The sequence below is a fragment of the Leucoraja erinacea genome, unplaced genomic scaffold, assembly GCF_028641065.1.
Source record: "Leucoraja erinacea ecotype New England unplaced genomic scaffold, Leri_hhj_1 Leri_67S, whole genome shotgun sequence".
NCBI classification, from domain to species: Eukaryota; Metazoa; Chordata; class Chondrichthyes; order Rajiformes; family Rajidae; genus Leucoraja; species Leucoraja erinaceus.
The window spans coordinates 316,935-334,295 of NW_026576597.1; the positions used below are offsets into that span (position 1 = coordinate 316,935).

Consider the following 17,361-nt stretch of genomic DNA (forward strand, 5'->3'; position numbering starts at 1 on the left):
CCCTTAACCTTCAGCTAAATAATAATATCTGCTACACCAGACTCCCCACCATCGACTCCATCTACACTTCACCTGCATGGGCAATGCCGCCAACATGTCATGAAGAAGGGTCTCGACCCGAAACGTCGCCCATTCCTTCTCTCCAGAGATGCTGCCTGTCCCGCTGAGTTACTCCAGCTTTTTTTGTATCTATCATATTATCAAAAGCTTGTCCTTTCCCACCCGGTCATTTCATCTTCTCCCCGCTCCCATCTGGCAGAAGGTACAGAAAGCTTGAAAGGGATTGGACAGGCTAGATGCAAGAAGATTGTTCCCGATGTTGGGGAAGTCCAGAACAAGGGGTCACAGTTTAATGATAAGGGGGAAGTCATTTAGGACCGAGATGAGAAAAACATTTTTCACACAGAGAGTGGTGAATCTCTGGAACTCTCTGCCACAGAAGGTAGTTAACCATATAACAATTATATAACAATTACAGCACGGAAACAGGCCATCTCGTCCGTGCCAAACAACTTTTTTTCCCCTTAGTCCCACCTGCCTGCACTCATACCATAACCCTCCATTCCCTTCTCATCCATATGCCTACCCAATTTATTTTTAAATGATACCAATGAACCTGCCTCCACCACTTCCACTGGAAGCTCATTCCACACCGCTACCACTCTCTGGGATGTAATGTTAAAATTGTACAAGGCATTGGTGAGGCCAATTCTGGAGTATGGTGTACAATTTTGGTCGCCTAATTATAGGAAGGATGTCAACAAAATAGAGTAAAGAAGTTCCCCCTTGAGGCCAGTCCATTGGCTATATTTAGGTTAGATGTGGCCCTTGTGGCTAAAGGGATCAGAGGGTATGTAGAGAAGGCAGGTACAGGATACTGATTTGGATGATCAGCCATGATCCTATCGAATGGCGGTGTAGGCTCGAAGGGGAGTTAGATGTGGCCCTTGTGGCTAAGGGGATCAAAGGGTATGGAGAGAAGGCAGGTACGGGATACTGAGTTGGATGATCAGCCATGATCATATTGAATGGCGGTGCAGGCTTGAAGGGCCGAATGGCCTACTCCTGCACCTAATTTCTATGTTTCTATGAGAGGGTGGGGTGGGTCTTTGATGATATTGGCTATCTTTTTGCGGCATTTATCTTCCTGTAGATCCCTTTGATGGTGGGGCGGCCAGTACTTGTGATGGACTGGGCAGTGCTGTCCACTTTCTGCAGCCTACTTCCCTGCTGGGCATTTGGGTTACCAAACAAAGCAATGATGCAACCAGTCAGTATACTCTCTATCGTACATCTGTAGTTGTACAACAGAGTAATAGTTAACGTACAATTACTCTCCTCAATCTTCAGCGGAAGAAGAGCAGGGAGAATTTCATGATAAAATAGATCGGTCAGCATGGTTTTGTGAAGGGGCGATCTTGCCTGACAAATCTGCTGGAATTCTTTGAAGAAGTAAATAGCAGGACAGACAAAGGTGAGTCAGTAGATGTTGTTTACCTAAATTTTCAGAAAGGCTTTGATATAGAAACATAGAAATTAGGTGCAGGAGTAGGCCATTCGGCCCTTCGAGCCTGTACCGCCATTCAATATGATCATGGCTGATCATCCAACTCAGTATCCCGTACCTGCCTTCTCTCCATACCCCCTGATCCCCTTAGCCACAAGGGCCACATCTAACTCCCTCTTAAATATAGCCAATGAACTGGCCTCAACTACCCTCTGTGGCAGAGAGTTCCAGAGATTCACCACTCTCTGTGTGTGAAAAAAAATCTCGGTCCGAAAAGATTCCCCCTTATCCTTAAACTGTGTGTGTGGCTCCTTGTTCTGGACTTCCCCAACATCGGGAACAATCTACCTGCATCTAGCCTGTCCAACCCCTTAAGAATTTTGTAAGTTTCTATAAGATCCCCTCTCAATCTCCTAAATTCTAGAGAGTATAAACCAAGTCTATCCCGTCTTTCTTCATAAGACAGTCCTGACATCCCAGGAATCAGTCTGGTGAACCTTCTCTGCACTCCCTCTATGGCAATAATGTCCTTCCTCAGATTTGGAGACCAAAACTGTACGCAATACTCCAGGTGTGGTCTCACCAAGACCCTGTACAACTGCAGTAGAACCTCCCTGCTCCTATACTCAAATCCTTTTGCAATGAAAGCTAACATACCATTCACTTTCTTTACTGCCTGCTGCACCTGCATGCCTACCTTCAATGACTGGTGTACCATGACACCCAGGTCTCGCTGAATCTCCCCCTTTCCCAATCTGCCACACGTGAGGCCACTAAGGAAGATGAGAGCCCATGGTGTCAAAGTGCTGATATTGGCATGGATAGCAGGTTGGCTGGATGGCAGATGGCAGAGTGGCAATAATGGGGGCTTTTTCTGGTTGGCTGCCAGTGAATAGTGGAGTTCTGCATGGCTCAATGCTGCAGCCGTAAATCTTCACGTTGTATGTTAATGACTTGGATGAGGGGATTAAAGGATTTGTGGCCATGTTTGCAGTTGATACGAAAATAGGTGGAGGGGCAGGTAGTGCAGAGAAAGCAGGGACTCTGCAGAAGGACTTTGACAGGTTAGGAGAGTGGGCAGAGAAGTGGCAGATGGAATATAGTGTAGCAAAGTGTGGAGCCAGACATTTTGGAAGTAGGAATTAAGGCATAGAATATTTTCTAAATGGGTAGAGAATCCAGAAATCGGAGGTTCAAAGGGATTTGGGAGTGCTGGTGCAGGATTCTCAAAATGGGAACTTCACTCACCCCCCTGCAGGAACTATACAACAGGAGATGCAACTCCAGAGCAAACAAAATCATGGGAGACCCCTTCCACCCCTGCAACGGTCTGTTCCAGCTGCTACGGTCAGGCAAACGCCTCCGTTGCCATGCGGTGAGAACGGAGGGGTTGAGAAGGAGTTTCTTCCCAGAGGCAATTAGGACTGTAAACGCCCATCTCACCGGGGACTAACTCTACAGAACGTTTTTCCTTCCATTATTTATTATGTAAAAGAATATGTGTGTTATGATTGTGTTTATAATTTGTTTGGTTGTTTTGTTGTTTGTCTTTTGCACAAAAGTCCGCGAGCATTGCCACTTTCATTTCACTGCACATCTCGTATGTGTATGTGACAAATAAACTTGACTTGACTTGATTCAGTAGTAAAGAAAGGAAATGCAATGCTAGCATGTATTTCGAGAGGTCTAGAATACAAAGACAGGGATGTAATGTTAGAAACATAGAAATTAGGTGCAGGAGTAGGCCATTCGGCCCTTCGAGCCTGCACCGCCATTCAATATGATCATGGCTGATCATCCGACTCAGTATCCCGTACCTGCCTTCTCTCCATACCCCCTGATCCCCTTAACCACAAGGGCCACATCTAACTCCCTAGTAAATATAGCCAATGAACTGGCCTCAACTACCCTCTGTGGCAGAGAGTTCCAGAGATTCACCACTCTCTGTGTGAAAAAAAAGTTCTTCTCATCTCGGTTTTAAAGGATTTCCCCCTTATCCTTAAGCTGTGACCCCTTGTCCTGGACTTCCCTAACATCGGGAACAATCTTCCTGCATCTAGCCTGTCCAACCCCTTAACAATTTTGTAAGTTTCTATAAGATCCCCTCTCAATCTCCTAAATTCTAGAGAGTATAAACCAAGTCTATCCAGTCTTTCTTCATTAGACAGTCCTGACATCCCAGGAATCAGTCTGGTGAACCGTCTCTGCACTCCCTCTATGGCAATAATGTCCTTCCTCAGATTTGGAGACCAAAAATGTTGAGGCTCTATAAGGCGCTGGTCAGACCGTATTTGGAATATTGTGAGCAATTGTTGGCACCATATCCGAGGAAGGATGTGCCGGCTCTGGAGAAGGTCCAGAGGAGGTTTACAAGAATGACTCAGGAATTAGTCGGTTAACATATGATGAGCGTTTGACGGCACTGAGCCTGTACTCGCTGGAGTTTAGAAGAATAACGGGGACCTTATTGAAACGCACAGAATAGTGAAAGGCTTGGATAGGGTGGATGTTTCCACTCTTGGGAGAGTCTAGGACCAAGGGTCATAGTCTTAGAATTCAAGGATACACTTTTAGGATGACGAGAAATGTCTTTAGTCAGAGGGTGGTGAATCTGTGGAATTCTTTGCCACAGAAGGCTGTGGAGACCAAGTCAGTGGATATTTTTAAGGCAGATAGATTATGGGTGTCATTGGTTATGGGGAGAAGGCTGGAGAATGGGGTTAGGGTGGAAAGATAGATTAGCCATGATTGAATGGCAGTGTAGACCTCATGGGCCAAATTCTACTCTTATGACTTATGACCTTATAACATTAGTGGGCTTTCTTCGTAATGGCATCAATGGGCCCAGGACAGATCTACAGTTGTGGACACCCAGCTGATGGCTCTCCAACTGCCATTCCTCTGACATGCATTGTGTGTCGCCACAGACCACAATACGTACATGGAGTTTGGAGTATTGACGGCTGTTGTGATCACTACACTACTGAAAGGGTTGGAGTGCTGGAGAGATTGCAGAGGAGATATTCGAGTGGGGTGCCACAGGGATCTGTGTTGGGTCCACTGTTGTTTGTCATGTACATCAATGATCTGGATGATGGTGTGGTAAATTGGATTAGTAAGTATGCAGATGATACTAAGATAGGTGGGGTTGCGGGTAACGAAGTAGAGTTTCAAAGTCTACAGAGAGATTTATGCCAGTTGGAAGAGTGGGCTGAAAGATGGCAGATGGAGTTTAATGCTGATAAGTGTGAGGTGCTACATCTTGGCAGGCCAAATCAAAATAGGACGTACATGGTAAATGGTAGGGAATTGAAGAATGTAGGTGAACAGAGGGATCTGAGAATAACTGTGCACAGTTCCCTGAAAGTGGAATCTCATGTAGATAGGGTGGTAAAGAAAGCTTTTGGTGTGTGGCCTTTATAAATCAGAGCATTGAGTATAGAAGTTGGGATGTAATGTTAAAATTGTACAAGGCATTGGTGAGGCCAATTCTGGAGTATGGTGTACAATTTTGGTCGCCTAATTATAGGAAGGATGTCAACAAAATAGAGAGAGTACAGAGGAGGTTTACTAGAATGTTGCCTGGGTTTCAGCAACTAAGTTACAGAGATAGGTTGAACAAGTTAGGGCTTTATTCTTTGGAGCGCAGAAGGTTAAGGGGGGACCTGATAGAGGTTTTTAAAATGATGAGAGGGATGGACAGAGTTGACGTGGAAAAGCTTTTCCCACTGAGAGTAGGGAAGATTCAAACAAGGGGACATGACTTGAGAATTAAGGGACTGAAGTTTAGGGGTAACATGAGGGGGAACTTCTTTACTCAGAGAGTGGTAGCAGTGTGGAATGAGCTTCCAGTGGAAGTGGTGGAGGCAGGTTCATTGGTATCATTTAAAAATAAATTGGATAGGCATATGGATGAGAAGGGAATGGAGGGTTATGGTATGATTGCAGGCAGGTGGGACTAAGGGGAAAAAAAGTTGTTCGGCACGGACTTGTAGGGCCGAGATGGCCTGTTTCCGTGCTGTAATTGTTATATGGTTAGCTAGGCTTAGTGTAGATGGGCAAAGAGGTTGGCATGGGCATGGTGGGACAAAGGGCCTGTTTCAGTGCTGTTTGACTCTATGACTCAATGTATTCTCTTTTTGCATTCCGGGTCATTGAAACGAAAAACCTACAGGTGTAGGAAATACTCCACAGGTCAGGCAGCATCTGTGGTGAGATAAGCAGAGATGGTGTTTCAGGTCAGAGAAGGGTGAGTGACTTGTATCTGATGGGCTGTGTGCTCTGGGCTCTGAGCCTTTCATGTTTACTCTTAGTTTGTCTTCTGCTGCCTAGAAACAGGCCGGGCTCTCCGAGTAATCTGTGCAGCTGTCAACTAGTGACAGAGACTCACATGGAAACAACTCCAGTGATGTTTGTTGACTCCTGTTTAGCGGAGCTGCTTTTCTCTTCATACTGACATTGACCCTTGTTATGTAGATGGGGAGATAGAGCAGGACATGCGATGTGCCTTATCTACTTCCTCTGATAGCTCCCTGAGAGAAGGTCAACTGACCTGATGGCTGCCATTCACAAACCAATATCACAAGCCTGCGTTTTAGCTGCCTCTTCAGCTCATGGGCATAGAACATATAACCATATAACAATTACAGCATGGAAACAGGCCATCTCGACCCTTCTAGTCCGTGCCGAACACATAATCTCCCCTAGTCCCATATACCTGCGCTCAGACCATAACCCTCCATTCCCTTCCCATCCATATAACCCTCCTACTCCTTCCAAAGTCCAATCAGTTCCTTGGTTTTGCTGGTGTTGAGGGCCAGGTTATTACGCTGGCACCATATGGACAGTTGCTCGATCTCTCTTCTATAATCTGACTCATCCCCATCAGTGATACGCCCCACAACAGTGGTGTCGTCAGCGAACTTGATGATGGAGTTCGCACTGTGACGGGCTACGCAGTCATGAGTATAGAGTGAGTACAGCAGGGGGCTGAGCACGCAGCCGTGAGGTGCTCCCGTGCTGATTGTTATTGAGGCTGACACATTTCCACCAATACGAACAGACTGTGGTCTGTGAATGAGGAAGTCGAGGATCCAATTGCAGAGGGATGCGCAGAGACCCAGTTCTGCGAGGTTGGTAACCAGCAAGGAGGGGATGATTGTGTTAAATGCCGAGCTGTAATCGATGAATAACAGCCTGACATATGAGTTTTTGTTGTCCAAGTGGTCCAGAGCGGAGTGGAGGGCCAGCGAGATCGCATCCACCGTTGATCTGTTGTAGCGGTAAGCGAACTGCAGTGGGTCCAGGTTTTTGTCGAGGTAGGAGTTGATTTGCTCCATGATCAGCCTCTCAAAGCACTTCATCACCACCGGCGTTAGTGCCACTGGTCGATAGTCATTGAGGCACGTCGCCTTACTCTTCTTGGGCACTGGTATAATTGATGCCCTTTTAAAGCAGGTGGGGACCTCAGACCTCAGAAGTGAGAGGTTGAAAATGTCCGTTAAAACTCCAGCCAGTTTTCCCGCACAGGGTTTTAGAACACGACCGGGTATACCATCAGGACCAGGTGCTTTTCGGGGATTCACCCCTCTGAAGGATTTCCTGACGTCGGCCTCTGTGACTGAGACTGAAATGCCATCACAGCGAATGGGGGATTGGGAAGGCACATCAGTATTCTCCCTATCAAAGCGTGCGTAAAACGCATTGAGCTCATCAGGGAGTGATGTTTCACCGACATTTATCGGTGCCTTGTAGGAGGTGATTGCATTCAGGCCCCGCCACAGCTGCCGAACATCTGTCTCATCCTCCAGTTTGGAGCAGAAGTCCCTTTGGCCTTTTTGATGGCCTTACCAAGGTCGTATCTGGACTTCATGTAGGCCACTGTATCATTGGAAGTGAATGCCCTGTGTCTTGACTTCAGAAGAGAGCAGATCTCCAAGTTCATCCAAGGTTTCTGATTGGGAAACACTTGGAAGGTTTTTGTCGGGATGCAGTCCTCCACACATTTCATTACGAAGTCTGTAACGACTGTGGCGTATTCGTTCAAGTCCGTTGCTGAGTCCTTGAACATTTCCCAGTCTACAGACTCCAAACAGTCCTGGAGTTGTTATTCTGCCCCCCCCCCCCCTCTTTAATTGCTGCCTGTAGGCAGGAAGAAGCATCTGGTATGGTTGGATTTACCGAAGTGAGGGCGAGGGATAGAGCGATAGGCATTCTTGATGGTGGCGTAGCAGTTGTCGAGGGTGTTAGGTCCTCTGGTGCTGCAGGAGACATGTTGGTGGAAGTTAGGCAGTGATTTCTTTAGGTTTGCCTTATTGAAGTCCCCAGCAATGGTGGTAAATGCCTCGGGGTAAGACGTCTGGTGCTTGTTGACCATGGCGTGCAGCTCCTCCAGTGCCAGACGGACGTCTGCCTGGGGTTGGATGTAGACCGCGGACAGGATGATGGAGGTGAATTCCCTTGGGAGGTAGAAGGGACGGCACTTCACCGCCAGATGTTCCAGGTGTGGAGATCAGGAGTTGGACAGGACTGTCACGTCTGAGCACCACGCAGAGTTGACCATGAGGCAGACGTCCCCTCCTCTCCCTTTCCCAGATGCCAGTGTACAGTCCATGCGGTGGATGGAGAACCCATCAGGCTGGACCGCTGAGTCTGGGGAGCTGGGGGTGAGCCATGTCTCTGTGAAACAGAACACAGAGCATTCCCTCAACTCCCTTTGATAAAGCAGCCTTGCCCTTAAGTCCTCCACTTTGTTTTCAAGGGACTGTACATTGGCCAGTAGGATAGTAGGGAGAGGGGGCCGGTCCCTTGCGCTTCATTCTGACCTGGTCCTGCCCGTTTCCCCTTTGTTTCCAGGTAATGTACTTGCTGTTTCTGTGGACCTGCGCTGGAACGGGCATTCCCACACAGACGGCAGCTCCAGCTCCGTAATGAACGGGGGTTCCCTCAAAAGTCCGTATTGTACTTCCGGTGGCGCTGGTGCCAGCAGCCTCCACCTACAGCCCGGTATCTTTGTGTGTTTTTGTTTATTTAGTTATGTAAAAGTGTGTTTTTGTGTTTTTGTTGTGTTTTTATGTGGGGGAAGAGGGCACGGTGCGGGGGATACCGTCCTTCAGCCGCTTCCTGGTGAGGACGCGACTATTATTCGAGTCGCGTCCTCCCCCCCCTCCCCCCACAGCGGCCTACCTACCTGGATTGGCGCGGCCTTTCCTGCCGGGATCGACCGGAGCTCCAGCAGCGGCGCTGATGGACAGCGCTGGAACATCGCGGGGCTGGCGATGCCTTACTGGGGGTCGCCGTCTGGAGCCCGGAGTGCTGGACCTGCTGCACCGACATCATGGAGCTGCGGTTTGCGGAGCTCCCAACGCGGGCGGCGCTGACTAACAACGCGGGGTCCTGTGACTCTGCCCGGCTCGGCCTGTGGACTCAGGAGCTGCAGACTCCGGCAGCGGGAGGCGGCTGATCAGGAGGTCCGGGCCGCTGAGGAGGAAGATGCTCACCGTCGGGGTTCGGCGTCGGCGTTCCACCAGCCCGGCGTGAGGGCCTGAACATCGGGCCACCCGGGGCGGCGACTGCGGGTGCTCGGAGGCCCCGACTACGGATGGACACGGAGGGGAGGCTGGCTGGACTATGGTGCCATCCTCACCTGGGTGCCATTTATGTTATGTTGTGTCGTGGACTTTCTGTGTTTGTGCTTTATTTAAATTTTAATTCAATTTCAATTTTATTTTTAATATGTTTTATTATTTATTTATTATTTATTTTTATTATTTATTTGTGATTTTTTTATGATACTGCCTGTAAGGGAAATTCATTTCGTTGTCTCAAATTGAGACAATGACAATAAATTTGAATACAATACAATACAAAGTCGGCAGCTCCAGCTTCATTGTTCCTGGAAGATCCAGCTCGTTGGCTCTGATGGTCACCCCGGGGTCGCCAGGTACCGTACCTGGGTTCCTCAGTTGGGTCGGGTGATTTCCAGCCAGCGTGGGAAAATTTAAAGTCTGGGGCTCCCGCAGCTGCCGGAGATCGCGAAATTGCCAGAGCCTTGAGGTCCTCAAGCAGCTTGTCCGAAACGGCACCGATTTCTGCCGTTTTGCTGATCCAGGTAAATTGTTGGAAGTTGTAATTGAGCCTTTTATGTTCCGGAGCTCCGCAAAAGTCACCATCTAGCTCCAGATGTTCTTGTCCAGGATACGTCTAGTTACAAATGCAGGGCACTCTGTTTCCCACTGCTGGATACCCCAGTTTTCATTAACTGTGCCGAAGTGGAGATGGTTGAAAACTTCAAATTCCTAGGAGTCAATCTCGCCGACAACGATCCTGGACCACCCATATAAGCGAGTTCGGTATTCTTCCTGCGCATGCCGAGGTTATAGGTCACTAGCTATAAAACAGTCTTGGCAACGGTGGGGCTGCATTGTGTGCGGGCTTGCATTTTGTCCGTACTTGTCCTGGTCGGAGAGAGTCTGCGGACGGACTCCTGCCGGCATGGGCCGGCCCGGTGCCCGCTGGAGCTGCGGGTGTTGCTGGTGATGGTGGTGCTGGCAGCTGCTGCAACCTCCTCTCCCTCCCTTGCCCAGCCCCAAGCCCAAAGTCTGAGCGAGCTCCAACTCCAGATCGGGGCTGAAGGCAGCCCGCAGTGTGGTCCAGTCTAGCGCCAAGCCGGAGGAGGCTGGTGCTCTGGCACAGGCGAGGCCGGGGCCCTCACTCCTCTTCGGGGTTGTGGATGAAGGGGCAGAGGCCAGTGGCGTGCAGGGTACGGCTTGTACTTGGGGTAGTGGCTGAGGCCGTGGGCGAGGTGGCACTTGTCACCGTAGCAGCCCATTAGGGAGTGGGTTCCTCTGGAGTTGGAGCAGGGTCGGGCTGGAGTTGGCGGTGGCTGTGGGTTCTGAGGGTCTGTGGTCGCTGGTGTTGTCGGTCCGGGATGTCAGTTGGCCTGGCGGGAGAGGCGGAGGTGAGCTGAGGTTGGCGCTGGGCCTGGGAGCCAGTGTCCCGTTGGGCCACACCAACACCTTTACTTCCTTAGTAGGCTTAGGACGTTTTGTATGTCCCCTACAACTTTCACCAACTTCTACATATGTACCATAGAGGCCATCGCACCCCGGCCAACTCCCTCTTCTCCCCTCTCCCATCAGACAAAAGGTATAGATTAAGTATGAAAACACACACCACCAGATTTAGGGACAGTTTCTTCCCAGCAGTTATCAGGCAACTGAATCATCCTACCACAACCAGAGAGCAGTGCTGAAGTCAAGTCACTTTTATTGATATAACACATTTATAAAACAACTCTCGTTGGCCAAAGTGCTTTAAATTGGTGGAGGTACCAACGTTACACAACAGTGGTTCATAGATTAAGTACATACATAAATAAATACATATATATAGCCCTCACTCAGAGGCCCTAAGAAGGACTTGAGAGCAAAGATGAGTTTTAAGTCTCGACTTAAAGGAGTCAATGGAGGGGGCAGTCATGATGGGAAGAGGGATCTAGTAGCTGCAACAGCAAAGGTGCGATCGCCCCTGAGCTTATGCCAAGACCGCGGGATGTTCAGTAACCCCAAGTCGGCCGATCTGAGTGACCTGGAGGTGGTGTGGTGGGTGAGCAGGCTTTTGATGTAGGTGGGGGTAAGCCGGTTAAGGGCTTTGGAGACATAAAGGAGAATCTGAGGAAGGACATTCTTGCCACAGAGGCAGTACAGAGAAGGTTCACCAGACTGATTCCTGGGATGGCAGGACTTTCATATGAAGAAAGACTGGATAGACTCGGTTTGTACTCGCTAGAATTTAGAAGATTGAGGGGGGATCTTATAGAAACGTACAAAAATTCTTAAGGGTTTGTACAGGCTAGATGCAGGAAGATTGTTCCCGATGTTGGGGAAGTCCAGGACAAGGGGTCACAGCTTAAGGATAAAGGGGAAATCTTTTAGAAGTGAGATGAAAAAAACATTTTTTACACAAAGAGTGGTGAATCTCTGGAATTCTCTGCCACAGAATGTAGTTGAGGCCAGTTCGTTGGCTATATTTAAGAGGAGTTAGATGTGGCCCTTGTGGCTAAAGGGATCAGGGGCTATGGAGAGAAAGCAAGTACAGGATACTGAGTTGGATGATCAGCCATGATCATATTGAATGGCGGTGCAGGCTCGAAGGGCCGAATGGCCTACTCCTGCACCTATTTTCTATATTTCTATGATCTTGAAATTTACTCGGATGCACACAGGGAGCCAGTGGAGAGAGGCCAGGATCGCGGTGATGTGGTCCCTTTTTCAGGTGCCCTTCAGGAGTCTCGCACACTGCGGCGTTTTGGACCAGTTGCAGGCGGGACAGGGAAGATTGGCTGATGCCAGTGTAGAGAGAGTTGCAGTATTCTAGGCGGGAGGAGATAAATGTGTGGATGATCTTTTCGAGGTCATCAAACTGGAGGAATTGTTTTATTTTAGCTATTGTCCGAAGCTGAAGGAAACTCGCTTTTACCACGCATTGTCTTGTTTGTCAAATTTCAATGCCGAGTCAAATATCACGCTAAGGTTTTTGACGTGGGGTTTGAGTAGTGGGATAAGGCTTCCAAGGCTGCCTGCTATCATTTTGATTGAGTCCGAGGGGCCGAGAAGGATGACCTCAGAAGGATTACTCTCGGTTAGTTGGAGGAAATTTAGTTGGGCCATCCAACACTTTATATACTTGAGGCTAAGCAGATTTGACCGTTTTTTGGGCTTCAGGCGGAGATAGAAGGCATAAGGCATAAGTTGACTTAAAATTACCTTTTCAAGGGCTTTTGAAAGGAAAGACAGTTTTGAAATGGGTCTGTAGTTGCTTGGCAAGGTGGGGTCGAGGTTAGGTTTTTTCAGGAGGGGCTGAACTGCTATCTACTTCATTGTTGACCCTCGGAATATCTTTGATAGGACTTTGCTGGCTTTACCTTGCACTAAACTATATTTCCTTATCATGTATCTATTCACTGTAAATGGTTCAATTGTAATCATGTATTGTCTATCTGCTGACTGGTTAGCATGCAACAAAAGCTTGTCACTGTACCTCAGGCGGGTAGAACCGGAGGGAAGATTTTCCAGGCCACTGTCTACATCAGGGACTCAGTAGCTGCCCTCACAGTGACATCTGAAACCGAAGGCTGTCGGGGTCTTTCTGATCCTGCTGAAGGTTTTGGGGTCCAGATTCATGATCTGGTCTGATAGTTTGTAATTCTTGCAATTCTCCATTGTCCTAGAATAAACAGAATCCGTTTGTTATTTGAATGGCAAATCTTCACATTCAAACTACAGCAGTAAGGGCAGGACCAGACAGACAGGCAGGGAGGAAAGAATATGGTGAGAGAGTGGAGTAGAGGTACAAACAGGACAGAACAAATGATGCAAAGGGAGACAACCAAAGAGGCCACAGTCTGCAGAACCAGATCCAGACTGGGAGAGACAGTGAATGTCCACATGTTGCACGGAGAACGTGACCAGTCATGGCTGTAAATAAAGCACTGAGAGAAACTGAACACTACATGTACATGTTTGTCATGTACATCAATGATCTGGATGATGGTGTGGTAAATTGGATTAGTAGGTATGCAGATGATACTAAGATAGGTGGGGTTGCGGGTAATGAAGTAGAGTTTCAAAGTCTACAGAGAGATTTATGCCAGTTGGAAGAGTGGGCTGAAAGATGGCAGATGGAGTTTAATGCTGATAAGTGTGAGGTGCTACATCTTGGCAGGACAAATCAAAATAGGACTTACATGGTAAATGGTAGGGAATTGAAGAATGTAGGTGAACAGAGGGATCTGGGAATAACTGTGCACTGTTCCCTGAAAGTGGAATCTCATATAGATAGGGTGGTAAAGAAAGCTTTTGGTGTGCTGGCCTTTATAAATCAGAGCATTGAGTATAGAAGTTGGGATGTAATGTTAAAATTGTACAAGGCAATGGTGAGGCCAATTCTGGAGTATGGGGTACAATTTTGGTCGCCTAATTATAGGAAGGATGTCAACAAAATAGAGAGAGGACAGAGGAGATTTACTAGAATGTTGCCTGGGTTTCAGCAACTAAGTTACAGAGAAAGGTTGAACAAATAAGGGCTTTATTCTTTGGAGCGCAGAAGGTTAAGGGGGGACTTGATAGAGCTCTTTTAAAATGATGAGAGGGATAGACAGAGTTGACGTGGATAAGCTTTTCCCACTGAGAGTAGGGAAGATTCAAACACGGGGACATGACTTGAGAATTAAGGGACTGAAGTTTAGGGGTAACATGAGGGGGAACTTCTTTACTCAGAGAGTGGTAGCTGTGTGGAATGAGCTTCCAGTGAAGGTGGTGGAGGCAGGTTCGTTTTTATAATTTAAAAATAAATTGGATAGTTATATGGACGGGAAGGGAATGGAGGGTTGTGGTCTGAGCGCAGGTATATGGGACTAGGGGAGAATATGTGTTCGGCACGGACTAGAAGGGTCGAGATGGCCTGTTTCCGTGCTGTAATTGTTATATGGTTATATGGTTATACATTAAATCCAACCAGATACTGTATCATGCACATTCCCTCTGGGTTATGTGTGTCAATGTCTGTCAGACCGTGGCGATATAAATATAGTAGCAGATTTCGATCAATGTGTACGTGCATGAGAGCAAGAGGAAGGGGAGGATATCAGTAGATTTATAAACTTATTAAACAATCCTCTACAGAATTCAACAGAAAGTTATCTTAACAAAATACCTGTTTTCTTTCTGCACAGCTGTCTCTGTTAGTTTCTTCATGTATGCCTATAATGAATAAAATAACCGTTTACAACTCTGCACATATACACAATATTGCCAGATTCTTTATGGCTCATTCCAGTCCCTAAACAGTAACAACTCACCTTTGCTCTTTCACGTTAACCGATATCAGTGCATCCAAAACTTACAAAATTCTTAAGGGGTTGGACAGGCTAGATGCAGGAAGATTGCTCCCGATGTTGGGGAAGTCCAGGACAAGGGGTCACAGCTTAAGGATAAGGGGGAAATCCTTTAAAACCGAGATGAGAAGAACTTTTTTCACACAGAGAGTGGTGAATCTCTGGAAGTCTCTGCCGCAGAGGGTAGTTGAGGCCACAGTTCATTGGCTATATTTAAGAGGGAGTTAGATGTGGCCCTTGTGGCTAAAGGGGATCAGGGGGTATGGAGAGAAGGCAGGTACGGGATACTGAGTTGGATGATCAGCCATGATGATATTGAATGGCGAATGGTGCAGGCTCGAAGGGCCGAATGGCCTACTCCTGCACCTAATTTCTATGTTTCTATTCTGCCCAGGTGAGTTTGAACAGTAAGTGCAGTCGGTCTCTCTGGGTAACCGACTGAAGAAGGTGCGGGATGAGATTATGGGAAAAGGTGAACTGATCAATGGGAGTCGCTTTACCTACAGGGCCCTAAAGGTCACTTCCTGAGGAGATTCACACAGAGAAAAGCAGGAACTTCTGCTTCCCTGGCCTGTGACTGTCCCCTGCACTCGGAGAGCATGGAGACTGGATACAGACTCCCAAACTGCACCGGGAGCCGGCTCAGGAAATCTGCCTTCTCACTGCTCGTCTTTCCCATGAGGTCAGTCATCTAATTCCCATTCCCTTCATTATTCCCTGGACCCTTGCTCCCGGCACAGCCTCGTCAATCCAACAGGCGGGCAATCATTGGCCAATTCCCCACATCTGCTCCCATTGTCCGCGAATCCCTTCACCAGCCATCCTGAGAATGTGTGTACTCTTGTCACTAGCGGGATGACATGAAAGATGTCAGTCAGCTCATTGATCTACTCCCAGAGCCCCATCCCCCCACTGGAGCATCCAGCTGTTCCTTCCAATAACCCGGGGCTGGTTCTCCACCATCCCTCCCCTCCTGGGAAAGGTTCCAAACACTGATTGGCCTCCATGGGATGGAAAACCCTATGTTTTCTCTTTGTGGCTCAAACATGCCCATCAAAGGACTGCTCCTGACTCTCTGCCTGCAGGATTGCTGGAATTTCCAGATAGTAAATGACAAGACCCATCAACCTGTTTCAATCACCCCCTCTGTCTCAAGATTCAAGATTCAATTTAATTGTCATTTGGACCCCTTGAGGTCCAAACGAAATGCCGTTTCTGCAGCCATACATTACACACAAATAGACCCAAGACACAACATAATTTACATAAACATCCATCACATCGCTGTGATGGAAGGCCAAAAAAAACTTATCTCTCCACTGCACTCCCCCCCCCCCCCCCCGATGTCAGAGTCAAAGTCAAAGCCCCCGGCTGGCGATGGCGATTGTCCCGCGGCCATTAAAGCCACGCCGGGTGATGCAAGGTCGCACACCGGGTTCTTGATGTTAGAGCCCCTGGCGTGCGCTCGCAGAGTCCCGCGGCCATTCCAAGCCGCGCGGGGCGGTGCTGTCAGGCCCCGCTCCAGGAGCTCTTCGACCCCGCAACTCGGGCGGGAGAAGTCGCCGTTGCGAGAGCCCTGAAAAGCGGTCTCCCTCAAGGGACCCGCGGGCTCCCGGTGCCGCCGTCCGCCAGACCCGCAGTTGCAGCCTCTGAATCTCCGGAGAGGTCGGGCCGCAGCAGCAGCAGCAGCAGCGCTCCACCACCCGCTCCGGACTCGGTCAGCTCCGCGACGGTGAGGTGAGTGAGTCGTCGGCACCAGAGTCCCCAGTCTTCTCCTGTTGTTGGAGGCCACCTGCATTGCCAGCCGGAGACCCGACAACGGAGACCCGAAGAAAAAGGTCGGGTCTCCCGTGCAGGGAGAGATTTAAAAGTTACCCCCTCCCCCCCACCCACCCCCACCCCCCCCACACACACCCCCCAACAAAAAATAACAAAAACTACATAGAAACATAGACAAAAAATAATAAAAACGTGGACGGGCTGCAGAGGCCGCTGCTGACGAGAGTCGCACCGCCTACAGAGTGTTCTAGTGATGACAGAGACCAGATTTCCCCAAATGGGGTCCCCGCCTACACTCACCACTCCTCCAGACCAGGGACATGCCGTCTGGGTAGGCGAAGTAGGCAGTGCCTACCCTGACTAAAATTATAAAAAGGTAATTATTAAATATAAATAGTAAAGATTTCCAATTCATTTACTATTGGCAACTTAATGCACAAAATGACATGCATAATTTATTAAATGGTTATTTTCCTGATTTCATCGATCTCTAAGGTAGGCATCATTCTCACATGCCTTTAATCCACAGTGCATGTAATACGTGAAACTATGCAACGCATGTGCCATGGATGCTGCTTCAAGCCTTCACTTACAGCGGACAATAAAGGCAGCTGAAATTCTGCCTTTGCACTGTAGACGGAGCGCATGTGTGCTGCGCTTGTACACAAAAAAGCTGGAGAAACTCAGCGGGTGCAGCAGCATCTATGGAGCGAAGGAAATAGGCAACGTTTCGGGCCGAAACTGTGCTGCGCTTGTGTTCATCTTGGCGGTTTTTTCAAACAAAGAGAGAAGAATGGAGTTTGTGTACAAATAATGTGGTACGTACATTTCCTCGCACTATATGTTTTTAAAATATTTTATTAAGAGATAAGGCTTTTGAAGACACATTACTTTATATAAATCGACTGACTGCCTACTGGAGAGGAGACCAATCTGCGCATGCGCAGTTTTTCAGATTTTTTAAATTTGACTGACTGCCTACGCTGAGTGATTACTCATGGCACATGCCTGCTCCAGACGTACCCTCTTCGGATCCGGAACACCAATCCTGATGCCCGACACTCCAAGGCTTTGGATTGGGTGATGTAGGCCGCCTAGGGCAAGACCCACATACAAACACCTCTGGAAACATCAGGCATCCACAGCCCTCGCCCAATGACAGACATTACAACTATTAACT

General features: G+C 48.3%; 1 protein-coding gene across 1 annotated transcript in view; it reads right to left on the reverse strand.

Annotated features, from left to right (window-relative positions):
• Nucleotides 1-12,565: 12,565 nt before the first annotated feature.
• LOC129694469 (uncharacterized) overlaps nucleotides 12,566-17,361 on the reverse strand; it is a 37,821-nt gene continuing 33,025 nt past the window's right edge. Inside the window, exons 8-9 of the mRNA XM_055631186.1 lie at nucleotides 14,222-14,268; nucleotides 12,566-12,733 (exon numbers count right to left, since the gene is read on the reverse strand). Coding sequence (XP_055487161.1) covers nucleotides 12,617-12,733; nucleotides 14,222-14,268 — 164 coding nt within the window. The 3' untranslated portion in view covers nucleotides 12,566-12,616. The remainder of the gene's footprint in view (nucleotides 12,734-14,221; nucleotides 14,269-17,361) is intronic.